The sequence below is a fragment of the Ictidomys tridecemlineatus genome, chromosome 7 (assembly GCF_052094955.1).
Source record: "Ictidomys tridecemlineatus isolate mIctTri1 chromosome 7, mIctTri1.hap1, whole genome shotgun sequence".
NCBI classification, from domain to species: Eukaryota; Metazoa; Chordata; class Mammalia; order Rodentia; family Sciuridae; genus Ictidomys; species Ictidomys tridecemlineatus.
Window position 1 is genome coordinate 190,268,567 of NC_135483.1, and position 15,119 is coordinate 190,283,685.

The 15,119-nt window shown below is 44.3% G+C and overlaps 1 protein-coding gene across 1 annotated transcript in view; it reads left to right on the plus strand.

The window, feature by feature from the left end:
- Positions 1-15,119, plus strand: part of Sp140 (SP140 nuclear body protein) — a 76,303-nt gene that overhangs the window by 23,596 nt on the left and 37,588 nt on the right. The window contains exons 11-15 of the mRNA XM_078018169.1: positions 380-460; positions 1,911-1,991; positions 3,538-3,618; positions 11,509-11,589; positions 12,702-12,782. Coding sequence (XP_077874295.1) covers positions 380-460; positions 1,911-1,991; positions 3,538-3,618; positions 11,509-11,589; positions 12,702-12,782 — 405 coding nt within the window. The remainder of the gene's footprint in view (positions 1-379; positions 461-1,910; positions 1,992-3,537; positions 3,619-11,508; positions 11,590-12,701; positions 12,783-15,119) is intronic.

Here is a 15,119-nt window from a genome sequence, read left to right on the forward strand (position 1 = left end):
GGGTCCCTGGTGTTCTGGATCTTGTGAAAACGAAAGGGCTTTTGTCAACCTGGGAGAAGAGAGCTTCAAGATGAGGCAAATATAGAAAATCATAGAAATAATCCAGGCATCCAGGAGGTCACGGTAAAAGAAACACAGGTGGAAAAGGAGGAAGTGAGAGACCAAGAGGGAGGCCCCACCCAGGAGAGGATGGAGCTTCCCACAACTTTGCTGAGCTTTTCTCCAAAATTCCTCTGAAGCACAGACCAGGAGGGTCTCAGATGGGGATTCGTCCCACCCAGGAGAGGCTGCAGCTTCCGAAACCCTTGCTGAGTCTTTCTCCATAATTCTCCTATGGGGGTACCTTGACACCTCTGAAGGACATCATTTCTTTCTGCAGAGGGAGGCAATGCCTATGTGGATATGCATGAGGAAGAAGAACCACAGGAAGCCCCCTGCTCCTCCCCAGGACATGCACCAGGTAAGGAGGAAGCTGATCCAGTCCTGGGTTGCAGGGTGGGGAGGGCCAACACAGGCGTTTGCTGTTGGCTTCATGCTGAGCACTCTCCAGCTAGTCCTCAGATGGAAATCTTTGCATTCACCCTGGACTTAATGCTCTTTAAGATATGAGATCTAGAGACCAAAATTAGGGAAAATTGTTTAGAGAGATGAATGAAACAAATCATAACCACATTGCAAGGAAGCATTGAGGAAACCTTGGAGAGCAGATAAATCAAAACACACATTTTGGGGGCTGGGGTTGTGGTTCAGTGGTAGAGCACTTACCTAGCATGCCCAAGGCATTGGGTTCCATCCTCACCACCATGGGAATGTAAGAAAGATATTGTGTCCACCTAAAACATAAAAATAAATGAATATTTAAAAAGTACATATTTTGAAGAGTGGAAACTGCATCCAAGGGAGGGCAGAAAGAAGTGGCAGGCTGAGCACTGAAGTAAGAGTCACAGTGTACACAGTGACTTGCGGAAGAGGGTCCTCTCCAGAGGGAGGTCTAAGAAGAAGGTCTTCACAGGAGTAGTGGCCCAGGGACACGCTGAGAGTAATGGTCCTCTCTCCAGCAATGTCACCTGCTCTCCGATGACAGAAGATTCCCAGGTGCACGTCATATGGCAGGCGTGTCTTGCCAGCTCATCCTTCCTAGTTCTCCACTGGATGACTTTCAGGAACTGAACCCTTCCCATTGGAACCAACACCTTCTTTCTGACACTAGAATTCCTGCCTCTCCAGGCCTGAGTCTCTTGGTAAAGGACGAGTGCCCTGTTTCCTCTTGCACTCCTCCATCTTGCCCATCCAAGTGAGATGGGGAGGACAGTAAAAACCAGGGAGCAAACACAGACAGGGACAAAGAGGAGACAGTAGCACATCCAGAGTCAGGCCTCTGGAGACCTGGGGGTCAGAGACAAGGGCAGAGACAGCAATGTGCTGTGGAATGAGGGAGAGAAGCAGGTGCGCGGGAGAAAAAATGAACAGGAAGATGGTTCTTGGCCTTGAAGAGGAAGCCCAGGGTGTGTCCACCTATGGGCCAGGTGATCCTTTTTTTTTTTTTTTGGTTGTTCAAAACATTACAAAGCTCTAGACATATCATATTTCATACATTAGATTCAAGTGGGTTATGAACTCCCATTTTTACCCAAATATAGATTGCAGAATCACATCGGTTACACATCCACATTTTTACATAATGCCATGTTAGTAACTGTTGCATTCTGCTACCTTTCCTATCCTCTACTATCCCCCCTCCCCTCTCCTCGGGCCAGGTGATCCTGAAGCACAGACCAGGAGGGTCTCAGATGGGGATTCGTCCCACCCGGGAGAGGCTGGAGCTTCCGAAACCTTTGCTGAGTATTTCTCCACAATTCTCCTTTGGGGGTACCTTGACACCTCTGAAGGACGTCATTTCTTTTCTGCAGAGGGAGGCAATGCCTATGTGGGTATGCATGAGGAAGAAGAACCACAGGAAACCCCCTGCTCCTCCCCAGGACATGCACCAGGTAAGAAGGAAGCTGATCCAGCCCTGGGTTGCAGGGTGGGGATGGCCAACACAGGTGTTTGCTGTTGGGGTCACGCTGAGCACTCTCCAGCTAGTCCTCAGATGGAAATCTTTGCATTCACCCTGGACTTTTTGCTCTTTAAGAAATAAGATGTACAGGGCCAAATTAGGGAAAATTGTTTAGAGAGATGAATGAAAGCAAATCATAACCACGTGGCAAGGAAGCATTGAGGAAACCGTTGATCAATGAAAACACACATTTTGAGGGCTGGGGTTGTGGCTCAGTGGTAGAGCACTTGCCTACCATGCCCAAGGCACTGGGTTCCATCCTCAGCACCATGGGAATGTAAGAAAGGTATTGTGTCCACCTAAAACTTAAAAATACATGAAGATTTTAAAAAGTACACATTTTGAAGATTAGAAACTGCATCCAAGGGAGGGCAGAAAGAAGTGGCAGGCTGAGCACTGAAGTAAGAGTCTCAGTGTACACAATGACTTTTGGAAGAGAGTCCTCTCCAAAGGGAGGTCTAAGAAGAAGGTCTTCAGAGGAGGAGTGGCCCAGGGACACAATGAGAGTAATGGTCCTGCTCTCTGATGACAGAAGATTCCCAGGTGCATGTGTCGTAGTCTGGCTGGGCACAAATCACGAGCCACTGAAGCAGGAACAAACTTTATTTCTGAACTCTACCAGCACACTTCACACACACTCCTGGGAAATCTGCTAACCGCCACGTGGCTCCTCCAGGAACCAGCAACCAGAAATATCCCCTCCGGAAATCCTTCCTCCTGCACTTCCAAAACCAATGGGAACTCTCTGGGAATCTCCGGGAATCCCCACAAGAACTCCAAAGTAGCACTAGAACTCCAAAGTAGCGGCCTAGGTGGATAGTAATGCCTCACCTGTCAACCAATACTGTTGGCAAAATGCCAGGGACCATACCGACTCCGCTGTGGCTCTCAGCACGCACGTCATAGGGCAGGCCTGTCTTGCTGGCTCATCCTTCCAGAGTTCTCCACTGCATGACTTTCAGGAACTGAACCCTTCCCATTGGAACCAACACCTTCTTTCTGACCCTAGAATTCCTGCTTCTCCAGGCCTGAGTCTCTTGGTAAAGGACGAGTGCCCTGTTTCCTCTTGCACTCCTCCATCTTGCCCATCCATGTGAGATGGGAAGGACAGTAAAAAGCAGGGAGCAAACACAGACAGGGACAAAGGAGGAGATAGTAGCACATCCAGAGACAGGCCTCTGGAGACCTAGGGGTCAGAGACAAGGGCAGAAACAGCAATGTGCTGTGGAATGGGGGAGAGAAGGAGGTGCGCAGGAGAGGAAATGAACGGAAGTTGGTTCTCGACCTTGGTGAGGATGCCCGGGGTGTGTCCACCTACGGGCCAGGTGATCCAGAGGCACTGCCAGGGAGGTTTTCAGATGGGGATGCATCCCATTCAGGAGAGGCTGGAGCTTCCAAAACTTTTGCTGAGTTTTTCTCCACAATTCCCCTTTGGGAGTACCTTGACAACTCTGAAGGACGTCATTTCTTTTCTGCAGAGGGAGGCAACGCCTGTGTGGATATGTGTAGGGAAGAACAACCACGGGAAGCCCCCTGCTCCTCCCCAGGACATGCACTAGGTAAGGAGGAAGCTGATCCAGCCCTGGGTTGCAGGGTGGGGATGGCCAACACAGGCGTTTGCTGTTGGGGTCACTCTGATCACTCTCCAGCTAGTCCTCAGATGGATGTCTTTGCATTTACCCTGGACTTTTTACTCTTTAAGAAATAAGATCTAGAGTCCCACATTAGGGAAAATTGTTTAGAGAGATGAATGAAAACAAATCATAACCACGTGGTAAGGAAGCATTGAGGAAACCGTGGAGAGCAGATCAATGAAAACACATTTTGGCGACTGGGGTTGTGACTCAGTGGTAGAGCGCTCGCCTAGCATGCCGAAGGCCCTGTGTTTCATCCTCAGCACCATGGGAATGTAAGAAAGATATTGTGTCCACCTAAGACTTAAAAACAAATGAATATTAAATATTTTTAAGAGTAGAAACTGCATCCAAGTGCTGCAGTCTTGCTGGGCAGAATTCATGAGCCACTTATCAAGCAGAAATGAACTTTATTTTTAGAACACACACGCCACACCAGATGAGCTCTTCAGGAATTCCCTCAGAGCCCAGCTGCCACCACCAGCTTTCCACAAGCCTCTCAACCTCCCTATTCCTCCTGCTCTTCAGGCCGATTGGCTGGCTCACGTGGGCGGAGCCAAAAGAGTCTCCCAATGAGCAGCTCCGTGGTCTGAAAGGGTGGGGATACAGCCCAATGACCATCACCGCAGAGGAGCCAATCAGCTGGCAGCTGGAAGTTTGCTGGGGCTGCTGTGAGCCAATCATCAGCTGGCACCTAAAAGTTTGCTGGGGCCCCTTAGGCTGTGGCTCTCAAAATCTCCCCCTCTCTGTTTAAACAACAAGCATGTGGCTTAGGGACTGTGCCTGGCTTAGGTTGTCCAATTCTACCTATTGTGCTTACCCGTCATCGAATGAGCTGACCTCAAGTCGTCAGCCTCCTGTCTTAGGTTGGTACCATTGTAATTGGATCTTACCCATCATTGACTACTGGTCCAGTGTACCGCCACACCTGTGGATAGGCCTTTGTACCAGTGTGTGTGTGGGGGTGAGGTTCTTTGCCTCACCTCTGTTGGCCCCCAAATTTTAGCTGAACGACCATCACAAGCAGAAGGGAGGAGGATACACCAAGCCAAATGACGGCTCCTTTTGGAAAAATTGTACCACCAATGACATCATCAGCAAAAATACCCCAACACTACCACAAGTTGCTGTACCAACAGATAGTTCACAATGCATACAAGTGAGTTCACAATGCATACAAGTGATGCATAGTCCAGGCACGTACTGCAAGCAGAACTGTAGATTGGTTTTTATCTTTGTCTTCACTGGCACTGGGATGAAGATAGGAATTCTGGCAATAATGGCTAAAGAAAAAATTATGTAACATTCCAGCAGGCACTAAAAGAAAACAATTTTCGGAACAATTTACATTATCCTGAACAGAATTATTAAATATAATGAAAAGGAAAGGTGAAAGTAAACAAACAGATCTGTTAACCTCCTTTTTTGTTCACATATTAAAAAAATCCTCAACAGCTGTTTACCCAACTTAAATTAAACCATTTAAATCATGTGAATAAAAAAAATGTTTGGATCCATTTTTTCATGAGCGCTTATAATATTTGATATATGGACATACGTACATACAAACATACAACACAAAACACAAGTGTGCACACATAATACATACAACACATAACATAATAGTAAAGGCCTTATAACTTTTTACAGGTGAAATCTCCATTACAATGTTTAAAAACTCTATAGTCAAGAAATAGAACTGGTCAGCAAAACATTAACCTAGGTCTGTATGAGCTCAAAAAACAAAATAGAACTTCATGATGTGGGAAAGAGCAATAAAAAAACAGATATTGAAAAAAACATCCTGGTTCTGTCACAGATGTAAGGATAGCCAAACTGGAGTTCTGGATATCAGCTATTATGGATTTGAGCCAAATCATCTTCTTTTTGGTCTGTAGAAATCGCTTTAGTTAATCTCTCTGGAATCCAAATGGGCTGCTGTTCTCCCTGTGGAAACTCACAAACAGACCCCCGATTCCAGACAATTACTGGGTCAGGACCTTTCCATTGTCCTGTTAGAATATCCTTCCAAAGTACCTTGGGCTTATGTACATTTTTTGGACACATCTGCCTTTCTGCAGCACTAAGTCCTGATGAATCCAAATTTAAAAAGTTTAGAGTAAAAAGGGTTATTTTAAATTTATCTTTGAGGAATATATACCCCTTCCCAATACCAGCATCTTCAAGGGATACTATAGCTTTAATTATATACTGACTATCGGAAAATAAATTAAATACAGAATCTTTAAACATCACAAAAGCTTGTATAATGCATTAAGCTCTACCTTTTGAGCTGATTGTTTGGGTACTAAAAATGTAAAAGTTTGATCAGGTGTAACTATTGCTGCTGTACCATTATTTGACCCATCAGTGAATATATTTGGAGCATTCATGATAGGTGTTTTTCTTGTCATTTTTGGAAAAATTACAGGATTCGATGAACAAAAAGACAATAAAGGATTAGATGGTAAGTGGTTATCAAATGAAACTTGAGATTTGCACATGATTATTGCCCAAGTATTTAACTCATTAGCTAACTCATCAATTTGATCCATAGTATATGGAGTAATAGTTTTATTGGGAGAAATTCCAAACACTCCCTTTGCTGCTTTTATTCCTTTGAGTATTAATTGTCCTACAGCCTCAGGATACCTAGTAAGAATAGTGTTAGGAGATTAAGATACATGTATCCATAATAATGGACATTCTTGCCAAAATACTCCTGTAGGAATATTTTTTGTTGGTAGTGCAATAAATAATAAAGGCAAATTTATATCAATTCTATCCAAATGCATATTTTTCATATATGTTTCAATGATTTTTAATGCCTTTCTTGCTTCAGGTGTTAACATTTGGGGTGAATTTGGATCTGATGGACCTTTTAGGATATCAAATAAAGGTCCCAACTCTCCTGTTGGTATGCCTAGATAAGGCCTTATCCAATTTATGTCTCCCAATAACTTTTGAAAGTCATTAAGTGATTTGAGTTGATCTACTTGTATTTGAATTTTTGGTGGATGGACCATGGTTGAGGATAATAGAACTCCTAAATAATTAATTAGAAAATTTAATTGTACTTTATTGCTATCTCTAGATTATAATTTTTTAATAAGTTTGTCAGTGTTGCATAACATTCTAGCAATGTGTTTTTATCTTTGTGTGCTAAGAATACATCATCCATATAGTTAAATATTTGTAGTTCAGGATTTTGATTTCTAAGTGGCTGGATTTCTTTGTTAACATAAATTTGACACATAGTTGGGCTGTTAGCCATCCCTTGAGGGAGTACTTTCCATTCATATCTCTGATCAGGACCTTCATGATTCAGTGCAGGGATAGTAAATGCAAAACGTGGACTATCCTCAGGATGAATTGGAATTGAAAAAAAAATCTTTAATACCTATAACTAAAACATACCAGGTTTTTGGCAAAGCAGACAATTGAGGAATCCCCGATTGAGCAGGTCCCATAATAACCATCTCATTATTAATGGCTCTTAAATCTTTCAATAATCTCCATTTACCAGATTTCTTTTTGATGACAAAAATGAGAGTATTATGGGGAGATACAGAAGGTTGTATATGTCCTTCCGCTAATTGTTGTTTGACCAGGTCATGGGCTGCTTGTATCTTTTCTTTAGTCAGGGGCCACTGAGGAACCTACACTGGTCTTTCTGATTTCCAAGTAATTTTTATTGTCTCAGTGACCCCTCCTGAAAATCCAATCCATGTCTGTCTGTTCCTTGATCTATTTGTATTGGTGCTGCTATACCTTGTTCTTGTTCTTCTAATCTTTTTCCTTTCCTAAAACTTTGTCTGGCCATAATAGTGGACACATTTGAATTGTTAATTGCTAATTTTAATGTTAGTCCTAATTGATCTAGGAAATCTCATCCTCATAAATTTACGGGAAGATGATCCAATACATATGGCTGTATAGTTCCTTCACATCCTTCAGGATCCTTCCAATATAATACCATTGCACTTCTATGGGTATTAGTCGCCATTCCTAGTCCTTAAGCATTTGAGTGGCTTGTTGTAATGGCCAATGTTTTGGCCATTCTTGACGAGAGATGATGCTGAGGTCTGCACCTGTATCCAGTAGCCCATTAAATTCATGTCCTTGAATATTTAGTTTTAGCATGGGGCGAGAAAATCTAAATTTAAAGAAAGCATAGCCCAATCTACACCTGTGGAGCCTAATCCCCTGGAACCTCTTTCTACAGTACGACTGGAAAATTTATCATGCAGGCTGGGTATTATTAGTAACTATGCTATTCTATCTCCTGGTGAAATTACTGATATACCCTTTGGAGAACTGGCTATAATTTTTATTTCACCTTAATAATTGGGATCAATTACCCAGGACTTATCATAAGTCCTTTTAGAGTAGAAGAACTGCATCCCAATAATAAGCCTACTGTTCCTTTGGGAAGAGGTCCTTTCACCCCTGTGGGAATGATTTGAACTCCCATCTCTGGAGTTAGTACTGTTCTGGAAGAGACACAGATGTCCAATCCTGTGTTTCCTCTGGTTTGTCTAGTGAGGGATCTAATGGACAATGTGTCCTGGGCACTACCCTGATGGTGTTGCTGGGTTCCTCCATTGCCCTGTATATTTGTGGTCTTGGGCCCCAGAGCATTGGGCCCCCTCTGTCCATTTTTTGGCAATGGAGCCCAATGCCTTTCTCCACAATATCATGGATAGACTTCTGGCCCTTGTTCGTTTTTTGATAACAGAGTACCCTCTATGATGTTTTGAGAATGGCATTCATTAGCCCAATGTCTCCCTCTACAGCATCGTGGGCAAATACCCGGTATTCTACCCCTTTGATACCTAGTTTTGTTAAACCCTCCTCCTATGGGGCAATTCCTTTTAAAATGTCCTGTTTGTTCACAATTGTAGCATGTTTTTGGCCTGGCATCTAAAAACTGTTGTACTCAGCTGCCCAGACTTGCCTTTGTTCATTAATGTCTCTACATAATTTAATATGTGTGTTTAAATCTTCATATTTCCATGGTCTAATGACCTCTCTGCACCAACAATTCCCTTGCTCATAAACCAGTTGTTTTATTAATGGCATTACTTGTTCTGTATTCCCTACAACTCTGGTAGCTGTTTGAATAAGCCTATCTACAAATTCAGCGTAAGGTTCATTAGTTCCTTGTATTATCTTAGATAATTGACCTTGTAAACCTCCATGTCCTTGTAAAGTCATCCATGCTCTAACCGCATCTGCAGCAATTTGTGAGTATATGGCAGGATCATATGCAATTTGTTGCTGTTGATCCTCATAAGGTCCCTTTCCTAACAACATATCTAAATTTCTCTGAGGATAACCAGCTGCTGCATTTCGCCTAGCTGTCTCCTTGCAAAATTCCTCATTGGCAACCTTCCATAACAGGTATTGTCCTCCATTTAGCACAGTTTACACATACTAGTCCAATTTGCTGGCGTCATGTTCAAGTTGGTAATGGATTCGATCATGCTTGCAGTGAAGGGTGCTTGAGGACCATAGGTTGTTACAGCCTCTTTTAGCTGCTTCACTGTTTTGAAATCTAAAGCATGGTGAATTCGCTGCCCTCCTGCCTGCTCAAATACAGGGCATGCTAATATTTGAGGTCCTGTCTCAGGATCCCATCTATCAACTACGGGGGTTGGGGGCCTCCCAGCATATGGAGGTGGTGCTGTTGGTTGGACACTTACGTCCTCTGGTGATAGAAAGGTGCTAGTAGCAGTCTCCTGTTGTAACTTTTCCCCTGATAGCTTTTTCTGTCTGACTAGCTTGAGAGACCTTCTCTTTTTCTTAAATTTTTTTCCTCTGTCTGACTAGCTTGAGAGACCTTCTCTTTTACTTGAATTTTTTCCTCTGACTAACTTGAGAGACCTTCTCTTTTACTTGAGTCTTTTCCTCTGTCTGACTAACTTGAGAGACCTTCTCTTTTACTTGAATCAATATGTCTTCTCCTTCCTCTACCATTGTCTGAATTGAAGGCTTTGGACTAAGCAAACAAGACACCAACGCCCACAATGGCCATGTGCCAACTGGCAGAGTTCCTGGGTTTTTCTTTTTCTTTTCCCTTAAATCTTCACCATGATGGTTCCATTGTGAGATATTTAACAACTCCTCCTTAAAAAGCCTTGGGCTACATTTTTGCATTGTATCAACGTATGCCCTGACTGTTCTTGATTTTATGAGATGCCTCCTTCCTCTAACAATTTACTTAACACTCTTTCGGTTTGTTTTTTACTAATTTCTGATCCCATATTTCTACTATAATACAACCCAACAAGATGACGCCAAACAAAACCAAAACAGAATGAAACAAAAATGGAACAACAAAAAATCATTATGACAGCCTTTCTATCCTCCTGAAATGTCCATCCGTCCTTTCTCCCTATCTGTTCCTCAGACACAAATAGTTTTTCCTCAGATGTGAGCAGTTTTTCTTCCGTCTCACTCATCTTGAGGGACAGGCAACTTAAAACAAAAGCTAAACAAAACGAAAAAAGAATCTTAAAATGGCTACCCATCCTCTCCCCCTGCCCTCAGGGGCGAGCAGTTTACCTTATCACTTACCCTCAGTCATTCCCCGTATGGGCCACCAAATGCTGCAGTCTTGCTGGGCACAATTCACGAGCCACTTATCAAGCAGAAACGACTTTATTTTTAGAACACACGCCGCACCACACGAACTCTTCAGTAATTCCCTCAGAGCCCAACTGCCACCACTGGCTTCCCACAAGCCTCTCAATCCCCCCACTCCTCCTGCTCTTCAGGCCGAATGGCTGGGTCGTGTGGGTGGAGCCAAAAGAGTCCCCCAATGAGCAGCTCCATGGTCTGAAAGGGCAAGGAAACAGCCCAATGAGCATCACCGCAGAGGAGCCAATCAGTTGGCAGCTGGAAGTTTGCTGGGGCCCCTTTGGCTATGGCTCTCAACATGTTCCATCCTCAGCACCATGGGAATGTAAGAAAGGTATTGTGTCCACCTAAAACTTAAAAATAAGTGAATATTTTAAAAGTACATATTTTGAAGAGTGGAAACTGCATCCAAGGGAGGGCAGAAAGAAGTGGCAGGCTGAGCACTGAAGTAAGAGTCACAGTGTACACAGTGACTTGCGGAAGAGAGTCCTCTCCTGAGGGAGGTCTAAGAAGGTCTTCACAGGAGGAGTGGCCCAGGGACATACTGAGAGTAATGGTCCTCTCTCCAGCAATGTCACCTGCTCTCTGATGACAGAAGATTCCCAGGTGCACGTCATAGGGCAGGCCTGTCTTGCTGGCTCATCCTTCCAGAGTTCTCCACTGCATGACTTTCAGGAACTGAACCCTTCCCATTGGAACCAAAACATTCTTTCTGACACTAGAATTCCTGCTTCTCCAGGCCTGAGTCTCTTGGTAAAGGACAAGTGTCCTGTTTCCTCTTGCACTCCTCCATCTTGCCCATCCAAGTGAGATGGGAAGGACAGTAAAAAGCAGGGAGCAAACACAGACAGGGACAAAGAGGAGACAGTAGCACATCCAGAGACAGGCCTCTGGAGACCTGGGGGTCAGAGACAAGGGCAGAGACAGCAATGTGCTGTGGAATGGGGGAGAGAGGAGGTACGCGGGAGAGGAAATGAACGGGAAGCTGGTTCTTGGCCTTGAGGAGGATGCCCGGGGTCAGGTGATCCTGAAGCACAGACCAGGAGGGTCTCAGATGGGGATTCGTCCCACCCGGGAGAGGCTGGAGCTCCCGAAATCTTTGCTGAGTATTTCTCCACAATTCCCCTTTGGGGGTACCTTGACACCTCTGAAGGACGTCATTTCTTTCTGCAGAGGGAGGCAACGCCTGTGTGGATATGTGTGGGGAAGAAGAACCACAGGAAGCCCCCTGCTCCTCCCCAGGACATGCACCAGGTAAGGAGGAAGCTGATCCAGCCCTGGGTTGCAGGGTGGGGATGGCCAACACAGGCGTTTGCTGTTGGGGTCACTCTGAGCACTCTCCAGCTAGTCCTCAGATGGAAGTCTTTGCATTCACCCTGGAGTTTTTTGGGAAGCACAAGGAGAAATTCTTGTGTATTCTGTTTGGAACAATATGGCCTTCATTGTTCCAATATGTGTTTTTCCTGCTCAGGTTGAAGTAATAAGTTCCAAGGAATGACTCTCGTTCTCTTTTATTGTTACATTGTAGTTGTGGATGTTGATGGGGTTTGCTCTTCCATATTCGCACATGCACACGATTTAACAACCTAATTTGGCCAGTATCACTCCCCAGCATCCCCTCCCCCAGCCCGCCGTGGTTCCTGTCTTTAACTGATCTCCCTTTGATTTTTTGGAATTCGAGCCCCAGCTTTATTTTCCTCTTTCTTCTCCAGCTTCTTCATATGAGAGAAGGCATATGACCCTTAAGGAGTTAGACCTTTCCCCTTCACTCTTCCCGCCTATTTATGCTAAAAATTCAATATGTGGTTCTGATCCCTGCATGTCCACTATTTTCTCTGAACTCTCTGGCTCCACCTGAGCATACTGAGATACGTTTCTGGGTCCTTCTGCGTGGTCTATTGTGTCCTTGTATCTCTTCAGTGTCCTGGGAACTGGATACTACCCAGATGGCCCCCACAGACAATCTAGAGGAGGTGGTCAGCCATTCACTGTGGACTGGAGAAGGCAATTGTGTTATCTAGTCCCAAGCAACTGCGGAATCTTTGTTTCTCCCCGTCTTCTCCCATTCCACCCTGCTGCTTGCAGTTACCAGGCAGAGGAGCCAAAGGAAGGGGTCAGAAATAAGAGAGAATGTGCTGTTCAGGGAGGGAGCGAGGTGGGAAGACTGTCCCCTGCCTCTGGAAAGAGTGACAGGAGCTGCCTTAGCCTCCACGTCAGGAGGATTCAAAGGCAGGAGGGTCTGAGGCCAGGAACGTCCGAGGAGTCACTTGAACTGCCTGGGCTTCCTGGCCTTCCCGTGTGGGCTCCTGTCATGGTATCCTGGGGTTGAACATGGAGTCCTCGAAGGGTTTCATTCTCTTCTGCAGAAAGCAACAGCTTCTGTTTACAAATGTCTGATGAAGAAGAGGCCCAGGAAGGCTTGGGCTCACCCCCGGCGGGTGAGCCAGGTAAGGCAGGGGGGGGTGGCGACGGCTGCTGGATGTTGGGGGGCTAGTGTTTCCTGGTGGGTTTACTCTGAATGTGCTTCATGATGAAATGATCCTGTTACTCTTCACATTTCCCCTTGGCCTTTTGGGGAAATTCAGGGAGACAAGAAATCTCGAGAAACTCTGTGATTAGGAGTCTTTTTGTTTGTTATTAGGTATTGGCAGATGCACTTAAATTCGAAGAATACTAGGATAAGAGAATGCTGTTTTGCCTTCCTCTTTTCACCACTATTAGTATTATTATTTGAATTCAGATAACAATTTCTGTTCCCATTCACTCCTTATCTTCTATGGAAATTAAAAAAAAAGCTTAGCATTTCTCTGCTGGTTGATAATTTTTTTACAGTTTTGTCACAAACTTGACAAAGCCTTCAAAGAAACACTAATGTAGTATCTAATTGATAGAATTCAGATGAGCTATTTATAAAAACAGATTCTGTTTTGGACCAGTGTTCTCCCTGTGCCATTGGATTACACAGTGTTTTTTCAGTGTGCTTCAAAATTACGTTCTTCTTCCATCCTCAAAAACTTTAAGACACAGGCAGGGAGATGTTGCTACTGTTTTGAGGAACTAGAAATAAGATGTATATAAAATGCAAGGAAAGAGAAGTCCCACGAAAGAAAAGCAGAGTGGAGATGCACATGGGCTTCAGGTTCTGAGAAGCTGGCATGAGGTTGGGCCATGTTCAATGTCCAAAGCAGAAGTCCAAGGGGCCTTTGGGTACCCAGAAATCCACTAGGATTCCATGGACAGAGATTTTATTTAGCAAATAAGAATGCTTAGGGAGAGAAGAGGGGGAAATCACTGAAAATATGTGAATGTAATCTTCCATATGTAAAAGGAGATACCCAGAAGAGTAGAGCCTGAAGAGGTGAACACAGAGGCAATGTGAAAAAGTAGACACAGAGAATCACCGAAGGAGAAAAAGGCAGATAACCATGGAGACTGGAAATGTCAGGGAGAAGATCCAGAAAGTCAAGGAGAAGCACGGAGGCCCTTTATGAGGTGTAGCAATGAAAATGTGTATTCAACCAAAGGCTGAACTCATTGTTTTTTAACCGAGGAAGAATTGTGCTTATGAGTCCAGTTTCTCTAAATAGCACTCCTACTGTAGAATGTTTGGGGAGAGTGTGGAGCTCAGGGATTGGAGGATCTTTGGAAATGGCCTTGCATGGGGACTAGCTGACCCTTAGTGAGAGCAGGCTAACGGGAGCATGGCCCCTTCATCTCTGCTGACTGTCAGAATCTTGGGGATGTGATGATGGGCTGGCTTTCAGAGGCCTGTGTCCTGGACAGAAGCTATCATTGACTAATTGGGATGATTCTGGCTTTATTTGTTCCTGTGGTCAAAGAATAATGAGTTTTCCTAGGACCTGTAGGAACTTTGAAATCTGTTTCCCCATGAGGAAGTCCCTTCTAAGAAGATGCAAGAAAGGCCATGAAGGTATTATTGGAAGAGGACACTGGATTAAAACTCCTAGGCTTCTCCCCCCACTGAGTAACAGGGCTGCTGGACTGAGTGTTCAGCCTATGGAAGAAGACAGAAAAAAGAGAAGTCGTGATATTTAGTAATTAGTTGATCAAATGACTAATTCCTTGTGGTTGTAGGGCTGAGGTCACAGCTTTGCTGCTGGTTCTTGGCCAGGGCTTACTCAACCCACAGGGCCACTCACATCCCCGGACACATGGCCCCCGCATCTCCAAGGGAGCAACAGTGTGTGGAGTCCTGTGCATGCTCTGAACTTCAGAGTGCCTCTTCTGCTGCCTGCGGGAAAACATTCAGTACTTTTAAAGGGCTCATGTGACTAGATTCAGCCCACCTTGATAATTCTCCCCTTCTCAAGGTCAACTCTGCAATACGACATAACCTAATCGTGGGACTAACACCTCATGTCCATAGTTCCTTAGATTAGGGAAGAAAATCTCCAGGAGCCTTTGTAGAATTCTGCCTACCAAGCAGTGTTTAACAAAACCCAGAGAAAATAACTGTCTAGATGAGCCACTGATTTCCCCAAGAGAATAATATTAAATGGGACATCAAATGAAAGTAGAACATAAATGTATGAAAGAAAAGAATCTGTCTTTAGATGAGGCTGAAGAGATTATAGTAAATGGATTAGGTGCCACAGGAAGTGAAGTGTAGCTGTTCTGTTTAGTGCTTGCAGATCTTAAATCACACACAGTGGAGGAATGCCAATGTTCAGATCAACTATAAACTGATCATGCATGGGAAAATTTTTTGGGAACTTCTAAAATTAGTCCTTGTGTATGTTTTTTAATCTGTCAGTCCCATTTGC